At 36.5% G+C, this 19,018-nt stretch overlaps 1 protein-coding gene across 2 annotated transcripts in view; it reads left to right on the forward strand.

Annotated features, from left to right (window-relative positions):
* Positions 1-19,018, forward strand: part of LOC149529222 (putative NAD kinase 3) — a 204,836-nt gene that overhangs the window by 155,571 nt on the left and 30,247 nt on the right. For both annotated transcript variants that reach the window (XM_089811004.1, XM_089811005.1), the window contains exons 8-10: positions 9,812-9,882; positions 10,273-10,351; positions 11,874-12,178. In XM_089811004.1, the coding sequence (XP_089667130.1) occupies positions 9,812-9,882; positions 10,273-10,351; positions 11,874-12,178 (455 nt within the window). The remainder of the gene's footprint in view (positions 1-9,811; positions 9,883-10,272; positions 10,352-11,873; positions 12,179-19,018) is intronic.

The raw sequence follows: 19,018 nt of genomic DNA on the forward strand, positions 1-19,018 counted from the left end.
CTACTGGTTTTAATGGAAGAGCAGCAAGTTTCTGCCTACCAACAAATTGCTGACATAACTCACACTTCCTTACCCATTGATATGCATCTTGAAAAAGTGTGGGTCAATAGTATTGTGGTCTTAAAATCTTGTGAGTAGTGACAGGTGCCAAGAAATGTCCACCACATGCTTGATTGTGAAAAGAATCCAAAAGTCGGACTTGCTGACTTTTATCAACACACCTTAAAAATGTTCCATCCAATGCTCGCTTGAAAAGACCATTCTCCCAAAGAATAAAACTAGAAGCTTTCAACTTGAGAGCCCTTCTTTCTTTGTGTGTCAAGTGAGGACATTCGCCATAACTTAGATAGCAAGCCATGTCAGAGAACCAATCATCTGTTGTACTAACAAACAATACAATAGGAAGTGAAGAGGAGTTTGCATCTTCTACTTGTAATGGTTCATTTTCAGCCATAAGCTGACAAAGTCCCTTACCACGAACTAACTTGGTAGGTCATATCTCCGTATCATACTCTTGAATCTTGGCAATCCAGTTCCCTCTTTTTGTACCAAAATACTGTTGAGTCAGGATAGTCTTGACTGTAGTATCCAGAACTAGAGCAATGGTATGAGAGTTTAAAATATAGAGTCTAAAATGCTTTACTGCCTTGACAACAACATAAGCATGTTTCTCCATTTGGCTGTATTTCAATTCATGAGCTTTTAGAGGACAACTCATAAATGAAATAGGTGATTCAACACCTTTATTATTTTTCTACATCAGAATAGCAGAAAGGGTATGCTCTGAAGCATAACTATACATAATAAAGCTTTTAGTGTAATCGGGACATACTAGCATAGGAGCATGTGCTATAGCCTCTTTGATTTCCGCAAATGCTTTCTTTCCTTCCTGATTCCAATGAAATGCATTCTTTCCTTTCATCATCTCAACAATATGATGAGTAAGTTGAGCAAAGTCTGGCAAAAATCTTCTGAGAAAATTCACCTTTCCGAAGAAAGAATGAACTGCTATCTTACTTGATGGTAAAGATAAATTTTGAATTGCTATCACCCTCTCAGGATCAATTTTGATACCTTCTTTTGACAGAATATGTCCTAAGAGCTTTCCTTCCATCAAACCAAAAATTGACTTCTTGGTATTTAAAGATACGCCATGTTGCTTGCACCTTTCTAAAACTTGTCGTAGATAAAAGAAATGATCTTGACGGTTTTTGGAATAAACAGTCAAGTCATCTAAGTGTACAACGATACTTTCATTGATTAAACCATCAAAAGCAAGATCCATTGCTCTTTGAAAAGTCGCTCCGGCATTAATCAAACCAAAAGGCATCCGCCTATATGCAAAAGTACCCCATGGGGTAGTAAATGCTGTCTTGTATTGATCATCTTCACGGACCTCAATTTGATTATACCCAGAAAAGCCGTCAAGCATAGACAACATTTCAGAACCAGTGACAGCTTGCAAAACTTGATCCATGATTGGCAATGGATAATTGTTCTTGAGTGATGCTTGATTAAGATTATGAAAATCCACATATATGCGAATTTCACCATTCTTTTTCCTGACATAAACAATATTGGCTACCCAGGATGAATGATGAATAGGAAAAATGATATCTGCTTCAAGCATCTTTTGAATTTCAGTCAGGATAGTACCTGAGATCTTAGGATTGTATTGCCTCTGCTTTTGACGGAAAGGAGTGGCGCCAAATTTCAGAGCAATATCATGCTGAACTTCTTTAGGACGGAAAGATTTCAGATCTTCATATGAATAAGCTAGGACATCTCTATATTCACGAAGAAGAACAATGAACTTTTCCTTTTCTTCGTCTGTGCACCAATTTCCAATGTTCACCAGCTTTGGGTCTTCATTTGTTCCAATGTTGTGTTTCTCATAATGTTCCATAGACCTAGTTCTTTCCTTTTGTTGTTCTTTGATATATCTATCATTTTATCAAACAATTTTTCCAAAGAAACCAAACCTTTAGCAATCTTGTTCCCTTTGAGTTGAATGACTTCATGACCAGTTTCTGGATCTACTTCAGAGAGCACTTCATTGGGACCACATTCACCTCCTTCAAAATACATTTCATCAAATCCTTCTTTTGTCTCAAGAAAGTTGATAATCTGATTTTCATCATTGAACACTTGCCAATGTTCACAATTATCAGGAATACTTGGTCGGTAGACCAACTGTATTTCGTAGATGTTATCTTCAAAATCTTGATGTGGAAGTAGAAGAGTAGCTGAAACTGCAATCGTATCAGCTCTATCATTCAACTCTCTAGGAATGACTGAAATGTTGAAAGCATCAAAAAGCTGGATGTAATCCCAAGCTAAATCGCGATAGTGTCTAAGTCAGTCATTTCTGGCTTGATATTGACCCTTAATTTGATACACTACCAATTCAGCATCACCTTTAACATGCAAGTGCTGAATTCCTTTAGCTTGCGCCATGTTCAATCCCAATATCAAGGCTTTATATTCAGCCGTATTATTGGTGTTAGGAAACTGCAACTTGTACGAAAATGGGAAGAGTTCATCATCAGGAGAAATAAAAACAACTCCAGCACCGGATCCCATGGAAGCACAACTTCCATCAAATTCCATAACCCAAATAATATTAGAGCTGCTTGTACTTGCACCAGAATCATTTAGAATAATTCTTCCTTCAAGGGAATCAGTAGAATCACTTTCAGAATGCATCTCGTCATCCTTTAAATAATTCATAGAATCATCTTTAGGGATATTTTTGTCATCAGGAATGACATCTTCATCTATGGCATCAACAAATTTCTCAGTATCTAATAATAGTGAAGAGCTTTCAGTCTCTATCCAATCTTTAGCAAACTCAGATATTTCATCAATATGTAGATAATAATTTCCCATCCCTGCTGATTCAAAAAGAATTTGGGCATGTGGATCATTGGATTTGACTACCACATACTTAGTTTCTAGTTCAAGATACAATTTTTGTATCACACCCTTAACAGGTATTCTAGCTTCAATCATATCCATGTTAAGTTCTCCTCCTACATCCTTATAGAAATTGTGACCAAGTAATATACCATAGGAGGCTGGTACATCAGCAACTAATACCGTCATTTTGATCTTTTTGTCTGGGAAAGACGCAAAAGCAAACTGAGCATCTTTGATTTGCCCTTTCAGAGGCACTTGCTTGTTCTCCATAGAATAACAACTACCAAAAGATTTGGTTAGGGTCAAACCTAAGGCATCTGAAACCTTAGCAGGCATGACATTATCAGAGGCACCTGAATCTATGACGCAATTACTTAACTTGAAACCATTGATCAAAAGGGAAAGATAGAAAGGCTCAATCTTCCCTGGAATGGAGGATGGAATGGCTACTAAGTTATTTGGCATATTCTTGACTTCAGGAGTAACCAGGTGGCTTTGAGTAGGGTGGGATTCTTTGACAAATTTAGCAAGTCTTTCCATCTGGTCTGGATAAGCTTGTAGGTATTCTACCTCAGACATTTGAATCTTGGTCTTCTTAGCATGATCTATAATATCAAAAGCTTGAAAGGAATTTGCTAAGGAAGAATTAAAATTTTCAGCTTGAGATTTAGGCATATTGGGCTTCAAAATAGAAGATGCAGGAATAGTTTGATCAGCACTTACTTGATTTTTAGCGGGATCATTAGGCAGGCTGAGCAATGGTGTTCCCCTTTTTGCAATGGTAACAGGCATCTGAGGAGCATCTAGCTTCTTTTCAGCCTCTTCTTGTTATTGAGCCAACTTAGTTTGTGAATGTGTCATCACTGCATAAGCTTGTGCAAAATCAATTTCATGATCTTCTTCAGCATTGTACTGCATATAACCAATAGTAGAGTCGTCAACTGCCTGAGGATCCTCATGATACAGAGCAGCATTATCCTCGGAAGGATATTCATCTTGATTTTCATTCAATGGATCAGCTTCGAAGTAACTAGTAGCTGTGTTACTTGGTGGTGCTTCGAGCGCAAGCCTCTCCAATGGAGGAGGAAGCTTATTCTGATTCTTAGCCGCATAATTGTTTGCAACATTAAGATAAGGTCGCCTTGGAATATCCTTATATGGTGCTTCATATGAACCTTGAGATATTTGTTTCTTGAGAGCAAGAAGTTCATTTGCCAGCTTTTGAACTAGTGGATCGGATGTACTCGATGAAGAAGATTCCGAGGCAGAATTATTCTTGAATCGGCTAGCATCTTTGCGAATCTTTCCTGCAAGTATCAGATCATCTTCAATCTCAGTTGCCAAAGATTGTGCGAGAGCCAATGTTGCAGGGGCAGCCCTTCGAAGTAAAAAGCTAACTTCAGGAAGTTGAGTGTTGATGAAGAAACACTTCAAATTCGTAGCAGTGGGTTGAGAAGCAATTGGAATTCTATTAGCTAATTTATTGAACTTAGCAATGAACTCCCGCATTCCATCATTTGACTCCTTCATTTGTGTGAGCTGTGCTAGGAGAGCATGCTCATCTTCTGCGGGCTTGAATCTTTCAAGGAACTTAGCATGCAAAGATGCCCAATCAGTGATTGAATTAGGTTCTAAATTATAGAACCAATCAGCTGCTATACTTTGTAAAGTCTCAATAAAGAGTCTTACAGATATATCTTCATGTTCCACACCAAAGACTTCCACAACAATGTAAAAGGCTTTAATGTGTTCATCGGGATGTTGCTTACCATCTCCGTAGAATTTGGGAAAATTCTTACGAGAACCTTGAGGTAATGCATGCAATGGTGCTGCAAGATTTAACAGACCAAAAGCTGCTCCCCACGGACCAACAACCATATTGATAACTGGAACGTTAGTAGTAGCTAATTGTAATTGTGCAGCAAATAACAAGGGTTTGAGGAAAAACTGGGATTTTTCACTGGGCACAGAGGACTTCTTTTTAGGAGGAGCATAACTTGTAGTACGAGAGAGAGAGGGAATAGTAGTAAGTCAAAACGAGCCCGTTGAGCCCAAAATGATCCAGTAGAGCTTGAAGAACTTTCTCCCCTCTTCCTTCGGGAATACATGTACTCAAAACTTGCCAGTGTGATAACCAGTAATGCCAATCAGAATAAGGAACTAAACTTCAAACGAAAGCTTAAGGCTTCTGAATGCATTTGAATCCCCAGTAGAGTCGCCAAAAAACTGTTGGATGGATATTTTGCAACCGACAGTTTTGAGTAAAAATTTAGTCGCAAAATAGGGTGACCAGCCACAGCATGTGAGATAGAGTCTCTCTTACCTTAAAGGGAAGGCTCCCCCTTCTCAATGTTCCTTGGATCAACTCAAGGTAAGCAAGAAATTGAGAGATTTATAAAGAGGGTGTTACTATTATCCCTTCTTCTTAACTTTCAAGAAAGGATCCACTTATTCGTAAGGCAAATAATGGGCAAGGTGAATCTCTAATTACACTTCTATCGCGAGCTAGAAACAGTGGTATCGAGAAATTTTAACTAACTCAAAGGCTAGCCAAAATGTACCAGTTTGGCTCTAAGTCCTGTTGTACTTCTATGTGGTAAAAGTTTTACAATTAGGGCACAGACTCCTAAAAGTAAGAACAATCTAACTATTTTGCAAATTAAGACGAAAATACAAGCCACAAACAAAGCTTCTAGCTATGGATTTTCACAATTGTTACTGGTCAAAGCTCAGGATTCAATTGTTTCTTAACTCTTTTCTATCAATCACAAGATACAATATCAATGACAAAAGATAGTACGAATCAAAGGTAACTTGAATGAATTATAGACAAAGCTTACAACTCACACAAATAACAATCTCACTTAATCAAAGTTAAGTTTCAAATGCTCCTTTGTATTCACTTTCTCTCAAAATAGTGCTACACAAACAAAGTTATGCTAGTACAATTTCTCCAGAGCTCTCTTGCATAAAGATAATGATGATTTTACAATGAGGGGGGCACTCCTTCATATAGGCAAAGAAGTTGAAAAAAAAGGGGAGGAAAAAGTGGGAGCAACTCAACCAACTTTGACCAAGTCTAACTACAAAAACTAATGGATTACATGCAACTGCACATGCAACTCGCATTATATCTTTTACATACATGCAATTCACATTACATGCAATTACACTTTATCATGTAATGCATCTTAAACAACTATGAAGTAGGAATTACATAACAATCTTAAAGATTGCTTCTTAATGCCTTGAATTTCACAATGATGTCATGCACTGTAGGAAGATCAGCAATCTCCATAGTCTTTGATATGGCTTTGATTCTCACTGCATTTTCATATGCTGATTGCATGACTTTGGAATTTGCTGCTGTAGTATCTAACAAGTGTTTTGTCAAGGATTTGTCCAAAACAAACTTGTTCATTGTGTGTGAACCAAAATCCTCGGAATCTACATCAGCATCGATTCTGATTGTATATTCTGAATTCATTCTCTCTGCCGCCAAAAGATTACCAAGATTATCAGTAACATGGCATCCCAATTGCTCCAAATCACAAGTAAGGCTTGTTTCAACTGCTTGACAATCTTCAAGAGCCACTTGCAATTTTGTGATCAACTTTCTTAAGGTCTCTTCCTTGTAACCAATGAGTCTTTGAAATTTGAAGAACATTTCCCATGAAGGAAGAACGTCACATGAGACCATAGTATTTAGATCAAATTTTATCATTTCATCCCAATCCTCAAGGATTTTCTTTAGGTTATCTGCTTCATGAGTCAAAGAAGAAATTAAGCTTAGTTCCATTTTGTTCATCTCTTTGATACGCTTTAGAACTGCAAGTGTCTCTGTGATAGCTCGAACTCCTTCAACAATGATTTCCTGTATCCAAGACTTAGCAGCTTCAATCAACCTTCTTTCTTTTGATGTTTGTGATGCAACAACATTCTGAGAAGATTGCTTCTGGATGACCTCATTCAAACGAGCTATTTCCTGTTTCAATTGATTCTTCTTTTCCCAAAGCTCATGACTGCTTTTTGATACATTTGCCAATGCATCATGAGCATCTTGTAAAGAACTCAAATGAGATTGCTTTCCAACTTCAATCTTAGTAAATTTATAATCAGATTAGTGAGTTCTTCAACAGGTTTATCTACTAAGGGCTCAGCAACCTCAACAAACTTGGTTTTGTCAGAATCAACCAAAATTCTAGAAACAATTTTGTCCTTTAGAGATTTGGATTTAGTCTTCTTCATAGGACAATTGTCAGGAGGAACAACCACCTTCCTTCTCTTCGTTGTTATTCTCCTCAACCATGTAGGTAGGCTGAAACTTTCATCTATAGAAGCAAGCACAGTGGAGACCATTGGCATTGATCCAAATTGTATATCTGTAGTGATTGAACAAGATTCAGTTTGCACTGTTGTAGGCATAGGAACATGTTGTGAAGATTTTGTCATGAAAAGTTCAAATCCTGTCAAAGATGTATCAAGTTGGGAAACTTGACCACTAGTAAGAGTCGGAAAATCTTCAAACACATTTGCTAAGTGTTCAAATTGATCATGTCCAGGAACACGAGGAGCAGCTGATGAAATCGGAAGAGCCATGGTATTAACTTCTGAGACGGGAATAGAGTGAGTGAAAATAGTAGAAAATGAATCTACATCATCATCAACCTCATGCAAAAAGGGCTCTTCATGTGGAGAAGTTGTGTAGGCTTGGGAGGAGATATGATTCTAATTTCTCCTCCTTCATCTAAATCTTCTTTCTTGGATTCTGTTTCCAATTCTTCTTCTGATTCTGTCACCGATTCTTGAATTGGTTCAAGAACTTGGGATGATTTAGTCCCTTTTCCGCCCTTTAATTTGAATTTGAGAGTATTCTTGACATTTGAAGATGAAGGACCTAGAGAGTAGGACCCTTGTATTATAGCACCTAGAGAGTAGGACCCTTGTGAAACGCTTTTTAGGTAGGTGGAGATAATTTATAACTAAATTTCAATGGTAAAGAAAATTTATCACCTTGCTACATCTCCCTACTTTTTCTTTAACATTTCAGTTTATAGCATGCAGATGTTTTCCTTGTGTAGAGTTCTGTCACCACTTAGAGACTTGCAGTTTAGTTATGCACACAAGGCAAGATTTGCTAGACTCTTCTTAAGTCAAAGATTTAGAAAACACAGTTGTGTGCAAGTTGGGAGGTTTATAGTTTCAATCAGTGATACCCTCAGCACTACTGGATGTATGTACTAATGATCTATTTACTTGCAAATTCTTGCCATCAAAGTTAGAACATATTTTCTAACTGTAGTTTTCTTTGGTAACTTTTTAACATTTATAATTAATAAGTTCGCTATTTTTTATTTATAGAGAACTGCTGATACTGGTATTGTGTGATGGTTAATTTGTGGTGGTGTCGTCTTACCATCAAGTTTCAAACCCTGCTGCGATGTTGAATGTTTGAATGTTTATGAGGTCCCCTGTTTGTGATCTCATCAGTTCATACTTTTGGGTCAAAAGTGTTCCTCCCTCCCCCCCACAGACACGCACAAAAAAAAAAAAAAAAAAAAATGCATAGAAAACTATAAATTTGTATTGCTTTTTGTCTTCACTTGCAATAGGTTACACATTCTTTTTCGGTTGAGCAGTGTTGAAGCACATTTTGTAAATCCATTTAATTAGGTACAACTGATTCGTGACAAAAAGGTAGAGGAGTTGGTATACATGCATTTGAGCCTATGTCTTATCTCACACAGCAAGTTGAGTACAAGGAGGATGTGATTAGGCATTGTGATGCAGTGCCAAAGCATCTTAACTTGATTATTTTGTTACACAACTTTCATGAGGAGCATGAAGATGCCACGCGATTGATATGTAATGTAGCTAGTGGAAGTGGGACCCATGTTGCTTGTGGCTGTAACAAACCAATTGATGATGTTGATCTATTGATGAAGAACAATATGATGAATTATATTGATTTTCCATGGAGAGTTGCATGTTTGACCATTGACTATTGTAGTATTTTGAATATTGCCCTACACAAAATTAGTTTTGGTTTTTCTTTAACATTTGGCATTGAATTATGAAATTTGTTTGGGATTTAATTTTGTATCTTTTGTGCAATTGTGGTTTTTGAAAACAATATAATTTATATATAAATTTACAGCCATACCAAACTGAAGTTCAAAATTAAAAATCCAGGAAACTGTCGTATCCAAAACCATATTGGCGAGTTAGGTTTTACAAATTTAGACAGTTATAGATATAGTGTCCTTTTGTATGGATATTGCTAAGGCCCAAAAGCTAAGTAAATACTTCATTTCTTGAAGTCAAATTTAAATTAATACATCGGTTTTTCTTCAAGAGCAATGAATCTTCACGCTGTCCTCATCTCTGTTTCTTAGCCTCTTCTTGCTATCTACCTCTGTGCAGAATTTCCAGCTGCCCTCCAAATATAGGTAGCCCAGTCTTTTCTGCGACGTAAATATTGAATAGTCTGATTTTTTTTCCGTGTCACTTCCTATGATATCTTCTTTTCTCAATTCCAATATATGTTAGAAAACCGGAGGAAGAATTAGACACACACACACACACACACAGAAAGCCTTGAATAACATAAAATGCATTGATATTTCTTTCTTATAACAACTAATCTATGCATAGAGGTACTCATGTCTCCCCAGTGCTCTTGTTCAGTCACCATACGAGGAAATCTTATGTTACTGTCTGCTACATGTTTAACTATATGTATTGTATTATGAATTTGTAACACAATATTTGTTGCAGGGCTGCACCTTATATACAATTTATTTTCACACTACTAAGCTTGTTCTTGGATTGATTAACATTTTCTACATGTCATTGACATCTGACGTGTGTTTGTTTATCTCTGGTTATGTAGATGAAATATCACTGTTACACACAAAAGTTGACCTTGTCATAACATTAGGTGGAGATGGAACTGTTCTTTGGGTAAGCGTTTCTATAAACATCCATGCAACTTAAGTTTTGTTTAATGCAGAGGCAGACCTTACACTCATCTTTGAAAATGATGTTTTATTCTGTATATATGTACCCAAGAAGAAATCAAATTTATGTATAGAGATTCCAGTTTGAAGCACATCCATCCAACAATGTGGAATGAGTCCTTAACAATTTTGTGTTTTAAATTTACAAGAAATTATTGTTCTCCATTGATAAGTTTCATTCAGTTTAGTATGCCTTTAATTTCTGGTCTAAAAGCAAGATTATTAATTATGTGCATTTCCTTGAATGGTTTATGTAGGAAACATTCAACTAGCTTCTGGTGCGTGCTATTCTTCAAGTATACACTAATATTTGACTTGTTGCTATATTTTTCAGGCAGCATCAATGTTTAAGGGGCCAGTTCCACCTGTTGTACCCTTTTCGTTGGGGTCATTGGGGTTTATGACACCCTTCCGTATCCTTCTATATTTCTGATGTCTTATCTGTGACCTCATAGAATATGCATTGTTTTAATTTGTACAAGAATCTTTTCTTTCATGTTTTTCTCTAGTTTTATTCTATTGGGATCTAGTTAAAAACTTGAAGTTTACATGACTACCATGACTACCTTTCACCAAGTGTATTTAATATTTATTGATATTTTTGTTGGATATCACAATTGTGAAAATAAAAAGCAGTTTGAAAATTCAAGTCTTTCATTACACAGCCACAAAAATCTATAGAAATCAATACCACAAGAAACCAGGACATGGAAATTTTGCAAATATGGAGCACTAATGAATCCTTCCCATTAAAAAGCAGAAAATTTTAACCAAACCTTTTCTATTGTTACAGGATTTGACCAGCTGTTAATTGTAACATTCTAAGACTTAATATTATTAGGCAGCTCTTTGAATTTTTGAGTGCTTCCTCTGGAATTTCATAAAAAATTACAGGAAAAGACAAGGATGATTGATTTCTACAAGCTTCTTTATCATTGGTTTTGCTATGTTGCTGAATCATGGGATTTCTTGGGCAATTCTGGATACACAATGTACCTGAACTGGATTATGAAATGAATCTCCTCTGGGTATGTCTGGGATCTGTGTTTTTAGATGCTGAAATATTTAGTGATTCTAGTTTGGTCTTTTGATATTCTTAAGACGTACACTTCTGATGAGCAAACTCTGAACTTATCTATCATTAGATTCTAGTTTGATCTTTTTAATATTGAAACCTGAATTTAAATTAGAGTGTTATTTTTAAAACTTTGAATTTCGTAATGGTTTTGTTTAGCATATGTATTGGTATATGACTTCTAAACTTACAATCAGTCGTACTGGCATTTTATACCCACATACCCATTCTGGATTTTGCAACTTAGATATTTTGTCTTTCCTGGGAGAGTTTTCCACTTAGTGCTTTTAAATATTTGGAGTTCTTCTATGTACAGATTATTAGCATCAAGATAACTTAGCCTCCGGAGTTTCTTTAATTGACAATTCTAATTTCAGTTGCTCCAATATTTGATATCACATATCTGTACTGGATTTGACAACTTAGATATTTTATCTTTCAGGGGAGAATTTTACACTTAGTGCTTAAATATTTGGAGCCATTCCACAAACAGATTATTAGCATCAACATAATTTAGCCTTCAGAGTTTCTTTAGTTGACAACTCTATATTGTTTCAAACTTTTTCCTCTTCTATCAGTTGATGTTTGTAGACTCTTGTATGTATCAATAACCAGATGGTAAACATTCATTCTCAAAGAAGGATTTTCTGCGCAAGCAATTCACTGAATCAAATTTGATTTACAGTTCAATGCTTGAGATTGAAATTTCTGTGTTTATAGTAATATTGGGATCGAATAGAAAATATTAATTATCAAGCCTTTAGAGACATTTCTCCCCATTTTCAATTTTAACTTTTTAAAGGGATATGTGAAATGGTTATAAGTGAACATGATTACATGAACTTAACGTTTTTGTTCAGAAAGTGAGTTGTACAGAGAGTACTTACAAATGGTTATGACTGGACCTGTTAGCATCACATTAAGACATCGTCTACAGTGTCGTATTGTACGAGATGCAGCAAAAGATGATAGAGTAGAAGAATCTATCTTAGTCTTGAATGATGTTTCTATTGATCGTGGAATGTCATCATTTCTTACTTTTCTGGAGTGTTACTGTGATGATTCTTTTGTAACTTGTGTCCAAGGAGATGGATTGATCTTATCAACAACATCGGGAAGTACAGCTTACTCGTTGGCAGCAGGGGGGTCTATGGTACACCCTGAGGTATAGACATCTAGCTTGAGCTTTATTGCAATTAACGATTTTTTGTGACTCATAATCATTTAATTTTTATTTATTTTTAATTAAATCTATAATTGACAAAATGATGCATATTCTGGGATTGGATCTTTTGTCAAATCTTAACTATGGCATCAGTACACTCACATTCAATTGAATCTCTTGGGACACCACTTATCATTGCAGGGATTGACCATAAATTTTTTTGAAAGGTCAAGAAAATACCATGACAGGCGTTTCCTTATCGCTTAATTGGAATGTCAGACTAGATAGTTGGAATGAGAGTTGTTACCCATAATTAGCAGTGCCTTAATGATACAGTGCATTTTTCCTAAGATAATAGTCACCAATGCTATTTTCAACTCTCTTCAATTGCCTTCTAATAGTACTTCACTTTTAGTTTCCTAGAGCCTCTATGAAGAGTCATTATTTTCAAGGATACATTTAATTTCATCATTTAAATTATAATTATTTAGCTTTATCATTCCAATTTCATCGAATCCTTGTGTTGAATTTCAACCTTTATGGGAGCTTTGAAACTTCAATGATTTATGGGTTACATTACAAAAAGTAGCTTCTGCAACTTGTGCTTTAAACTATTGATCAACTAATTCCTTCATGGCTCAATAGTAGTTTTCTTCGTAGTAGTCAATTTCGTAGCTTATTGGATGGATTTCCTTAACCTTTCAGGTTTGCTGGAAGATTGTATACTTGAAATTCATATTTTTTCTTTGGACTGTTGATTCGTGAACAATATTTTTAGTGTTCTACTTTCTGTGAATTCTAACATTTATGTGATGGTAATGGCCTTTCCATTCTTGTTATCTTGTCACAACCATGGGTTTTGGGTCAATGAATATTCCAACCGCTTGATTGGATTTGTTGAATAATTAGAATGTGATCATGGCAACATATCTTCTTGTGTCTGATTGGGATAATCAGGTGAGAATTGTTTTGATTGTCTCATTGATAATTGTCTTACAAGTAGAACAATATTTATTCTTCTCCCACAGATTATGTTCTTGTTTTGCTGCATTTGTTTTTGTTTTGGGAGTTTCTACCCTCCTTTAGTATCAATGATCTTTAGAGATGCTGTGTAAGCCATACACTCTAGTTCATTTCCTTTATTATTTTGTTGTTTAGGACTGTAAGAATTTGCCTTAGGGCAGAATTCACCCAAGACCAAGGAACTCAAACATAAGCACAACAGTAGAGTAGAAAGAGTATGATCAGAATGATGATATATTTATCCAATACTCCATGTGAAAGTACACTAGGAGTGCTTGTATATAAAGGCCTCTGGAATGCTTCTAGAATGCATAGAAGTTAACAACATGATAAGTCATACAACCAAGCATGTCCACCAGATATGGGTTGTCCTCCATTAAGCACGGGAGTAAGCGCGATGATGTGAGGATAAGCCTACAATGGTGTAGCACGCAAAATAATGTTGTAGACAACATGTGCTAAAATGGGAGTGCGAATAACTGTGTTGTCTACATGACAACTCAGTGAATGATGCAAACTCTAGTGTTGTAGACACCATGTGCTGAATTAGAGTTGCGTACTTCTATGTTGTCAACATGACAACTCATGAGAGTACAACAACTCTTAAGTGTCTCACCTAAATAAATAATAAAATAATGCAATATAATAAAATAATGCATTAACCTAAGTAAACCGTAAATAGTAAATACTTATTTACACCAACATCCCCCCTTAAGTGCAACTTAGGGGAATGCACTTAAGCTTATGAAAGCTAAGATGAAACGCATAATGGGTCCCGGCTACTAGGCCATGTTAGGTACCCATATACATTATAAAATGCAATCTCTCATAAAGTGGAGAAAGAGGGAAAACCTCATGGGAAAAACCCTCCCCCAAAAAGAGATGAAAAAACTAGATGCATGGATGGATGGAATAATCAAGACCCCCCCATTATGACATACATCAATTATATACAATAGAGAGATGTGAGAAGAACACTATCCCAAAAGAGGAAATGGTTCCCCCCACAAGAGAGAAGAAGAGAAGAGAGACAAGGTAGTCTCCCCCCCCTAAATGAAGAGTGTCGATCAGTGATAGCTGCTTCGATGTAGAAGCTGATCCAAGACTGCAGAATAGTGTTCCTCCCCTTTGGAAGAAACAATACCCTAGGTACAAATGAGATGCTTCCACTATGTGTGGAAAGAATCCCGATGATCACTGATGACTCTGAAACCTGCTCGATTGTCCTTGTCAAGGATGAATGTAAAACCTGTCCGAAAGAATGTACTGTCTCCTCAACTAACATAGAGACCTCTTGCAACTGTTGTACATAAGTATCCACAATCATATCAACGTGTGAAGATCGATCATGTAGAGAATGGACATGAGGGTCAGAGTGAGCCCTCGCAACAACTGTAGAAGGAGCTTCTTCATCAAAGAGAAGATGCAGATCATCAATATTGTCCCCCAAATCTATCATTGATGTTGGACCTGGAAGACTGGATGTACCCTGCTGTGCTAGACCTATCACTATGGCGATATATGCATGTGGAAGATGTTGATGTCGTGACCTCTCGCTGCAACCATCGATAGAACCCCACATGTCTGAATTTGTTGAAGCACTATCGCTAGTGTCACTATTAGTTTCCACAATGTATGAAGTAGTCTCCTCAACAAAGAGAAGACGGATTTGATCAATGATGTCTCTCACATCTTCAATGTGAGACTCCATGAACAACACTACAATGGTTGGAAGGAAGTCGTCCCATGGAGCTGAAGTAGGAAGACATGTAATTTCCTACTGCACTGAATCAGAAGCATCTAAGGCTGGAATTGGATCGGTAGTAGCAACAAGAGCATCAGGAGGCGGGATCTCAATTGGAGTTGGAGGTACCATAACGGGAGTGATTGGAGATAAAATGTCCTCAGGAAATGGAGGGACTCTAGGATCTCCATCTGCTTCACAAAGAGCCATCCAAACATCATGAGGAAAACTTGCTAGTCTAAGAGGAGCAAAACATTCCTTACTCATACTGCTATATAGAAAGCCAAGAAGATTAGAAAGATGTTTGAACAAAGGCAGTATCTTCGAGTATAGAGAAGGAAACATTTCCTTATGTTCTCTTAGATGAGCAATGATTAAGGCACTCCATTTCTAATAGTTCCTCGGTGTCAACTTCGATCTTATACCAGACTGACATATGTGACAAGACTCCATGAGATCAATAAATGTATGCACCTCCCAAAATGCAAAAATATTCAATCAACCCCCCCTAATATATGATTTGGCACTTAGTGCGATAGCCACATACTAATTTAGGGCCTATTTCTGAAAGCAGTATTTCTGTCAACAAAACCTATAATCTGATTGCAGATCTAGAAAGTAGACAAAAACATATGCACTTTTGAAAAAAACGGAACTTGATTATTTGTCCAGATGAGCCCGTACTAAGCATTTGAAGTGGCAAAAATCGGGATTTGCGAGTTGCAGAAAATTTCAGGAACAAAGATCTCAAACCACTTGCACCAATGTGTAGAGCACGAAATTCTACCCCAAAACAAAAAAAATTGCTCACAAAAAGGAGTCCAGATGAGGTAGATATTGCTGTTTGAAAATAACCTCAGTTGTTATTTTTCCTAAATCACTGCCGTCACGCCTCCAAAAATCAAAAGGCTTTAGAATTTGCCTCAGAGGTTCGATTTGGATGAAACAAATTCTAATTTGGGGGTTTTTTGACCTTTTGAATGTGATGCAAATATTTGATTTGCACTAGCAAGCCTCAATCTCCAACTACAAAAATCTCTCCTACTGGCCTAATGGCCAAAAGATTTCGGAAAATAAAGCAAATCCGAATTTTTTTGTGGAGATGCAGATGAAAAAAATGCAAATCTGAAAATTAAATGTACAGATCTGAAATGATCAATACCAATTTCGCAAATCGGGCCTTTGGGTTGCCGGTTTGCAAAATAAATGCCTCAGATTTGACTATGGCCCAATATAGGTGAATTTATAGTAAGATATCACCGAATCGATGTTCCGGACGCAATGGTGAGGTCCGCTTTGGCTCTAGACACTCCCAATATCTGCGGATTCTCCGGATCTGGGTCGAGGTGCTGAAGTAAGAATGGTCTCAAACGGCTATGTGAAGAGAATCTCCCTCAGCTTTAATACCATGTAAGAATTTGGTATAGCTCTGATACAATGTAAGAATTTTCCTTAGGGCAGAATTCACCCAAGACCAAGGAACTCAAACACAAGTACAACAGTAGACCAGAAAGAGTATAATCAGAATGATGATATATTCATTTAATATTCCATGTGAAAGTACACTAGGAGTGACTGTATATAAAGGCCTCTAGAGTGCTTCTAGAATGCATAGAAGTTAGCAACATGATAAGTCATACAACCAGGCACCTGTCCACCAGATATGGGTTATCCTCCATTAAGCACGGGAGTAAGTGCGATGATGTGAGGATAAGCCTACAATGGTGTAGCGCGCAAAATAATGTTGTAGACAACATATGCTAAAATGGGAGTGCGAATAACTATGTTGTCTACATGACAACTCAATGAATGATGCAAAATGCAAACTCCAGTGTTGTAGACACCATGTGTTGAATTAGAGTTGCGTACTTTTGTGTTGTCAACATGACAACTCATGAGAGTACACAAACTCTTAAGTGTCACTTAAATAAATAATAAAATAATACAATATAATAACATAATGCATTAACCTAAGTAAACTTAAGTAAAGTGTAAATAGTAAATACTTATTTACACCAACTAGGACAATTAGAATTTTATGTAGACGATGAATTTTCATTGCATGTACTTAATGTTCTTAGTGATGTCTTGGGGCATTTTCACTCAAAGTAGCTGTTAGCTTTTTCAGTTTATCTTTTTCGAGACAACTCAAGCTAGAATGGTATGCAAGCTAGAATCAATTACAAAGTAATTGGTAAGTACTTGCTTGTTATTAATAGAGACCGAGAGGTCATTATATACAAAAGAATGGAACGATATTTCCTTAGGAAACAATCATAAAGAATAGAAACATTCTATTCTAGCTAAAAGAAAGCTAAAAATGCTACAACTAACTAAATCTAACTAAATATATACAATAGATTACTATTAACTAATAATAGACGATCATCTATTATCATAATACCCTCCCTTAATGGTTAATCTATCTATAACACCAAGCCGCCCTTAGAATTTGACAAACTTATTAGGACCAAGAGGCTTGGTGAGAATGTTTGCAGTCTAATCTATGGTAGGAACATACTGTAAATCTATTGTCCCGTCTTCAGCCAGCTGTTGTATGTAGTGACAGTGAACATCTACATGCTTGGTTCGTTCATGGAAGACTGAATTTTGGGCTAACTTGATAATGCCTTCGTTATCAAAAAACAAAGTAGTCGGTTCTACTGTTGACATCTACATGTCCCCAAGCATCTGATGAAGCCAAACAAATCCACATCCTACCTTAACAGTCCTTTTGCATTCAACCTTTGTAGAGGAGAGCGAAATTTTCTGCTGCTTCTTATTGGTCCATGTGACTACACTAGATCCCAAACTGAACACATTTCCAGAAGTTGACTTTTTATCGTGAAGAGAGCTTGCTCAATATGAATCTGTGAACCCAATGTGTTTAGGATTAGAACTTGAGAGTATAGAAGTCCATAATTTGAAGTGCCCTTCACATAATGAAGCACACACTTACCATCCAATGATTAGGAGCTGTCATAAAGCGTGAGATGTAGCTGACTGCGAAGCTAATATTTGGCCTAGTAGCAAAGAGGTAGATGAGGCTGACTACTAGTTGCTTGCATGTAGTATCATCAACAGAAGGATAATCAAACTTTGTAGATAACTTGAGACCTTTCTCCACACATATAGATGCAGGCGTGCAATCCTGCATACGAAATTTGTCTAATAGAGCCCTGGCATATTTGGATTGAGAGATGAATATACCAAAAGACTGTTGCCAAACTTGAACAACTACGCGAAAATGCATGAGCCCAAGGTTAGCAATATCAAAAGACTGACATAAATTTCGTTTGATTCCCTGAATCAAAGATGGCGAACTGCTAGTGATGATCAAATCTGTAACATAAGGTTTTTCACTAACTAATTTTTAGTCTTGAACTGACTGATTTTTAACTCTATTCACATGACTAAGATTTTCCAACAACTATTTATACTGAAACAAATCTAATTACAAAGCTGATCTACCAAGAAATACAAATTGAAACGTTAGCAATTAATTTACTTAATCAATTGAAAGTAAATATCATATGTATTCATTTAACTACTTCTAGGTTTCAACTGAAAATAAATAGCAGATACTCTTGAAAGGAAATACAAATCGAAATAGTCGCGATCATTTAACTATTTTAATGTAATAACTATCTGTAAAGTAAATGACTTTCAACTTGGAAAGAATTAACTAAACATATAGAGAGTAAAAGAACATATAGATTATTTTGTGAAGCTTCTTTTATTGGTTGTCCAAGCCCTGGCTTTGGTGAGAGGAGAAGCATTGACATAGGCTTAACCTTTCAACTACGGACCATTACTTATCCCCACTTATTCTAATTTAATAGAATGTCCCTCTCTACCCTGAGGTCGGGCTTGGTATGTTCATTAATCCAGCCATCAAAATATCTAGGTGGGTTGAGGTCCCAACAATTATTCGAGAAAATAACTGAAGCGTCTGGACAATCAACATAGATCACTTGTTCCGGCAAATTTGCCTAATTCCACCCTGGCCATGGATTTCAAATTGTGGGTTTACAACCCGATCTTCACCACTCAGCTTGACAACTTATTTCACA

Source organism: Cupressus sempervirens, chromosome 11, assembly GCF_028749045.1.
Source record: "Cupressus sempervirens isolate cs-2001-9-10 chromosome 11, ASM2874904v1, whole genome shotgun sequence".
Taxonomy (NCBI): Eukaryota; Viridiplantae; Streptophyta; class Pinopsida; order Cupressales; family Cupressaceae; genus Cupressus; species Cupressus sempervirens.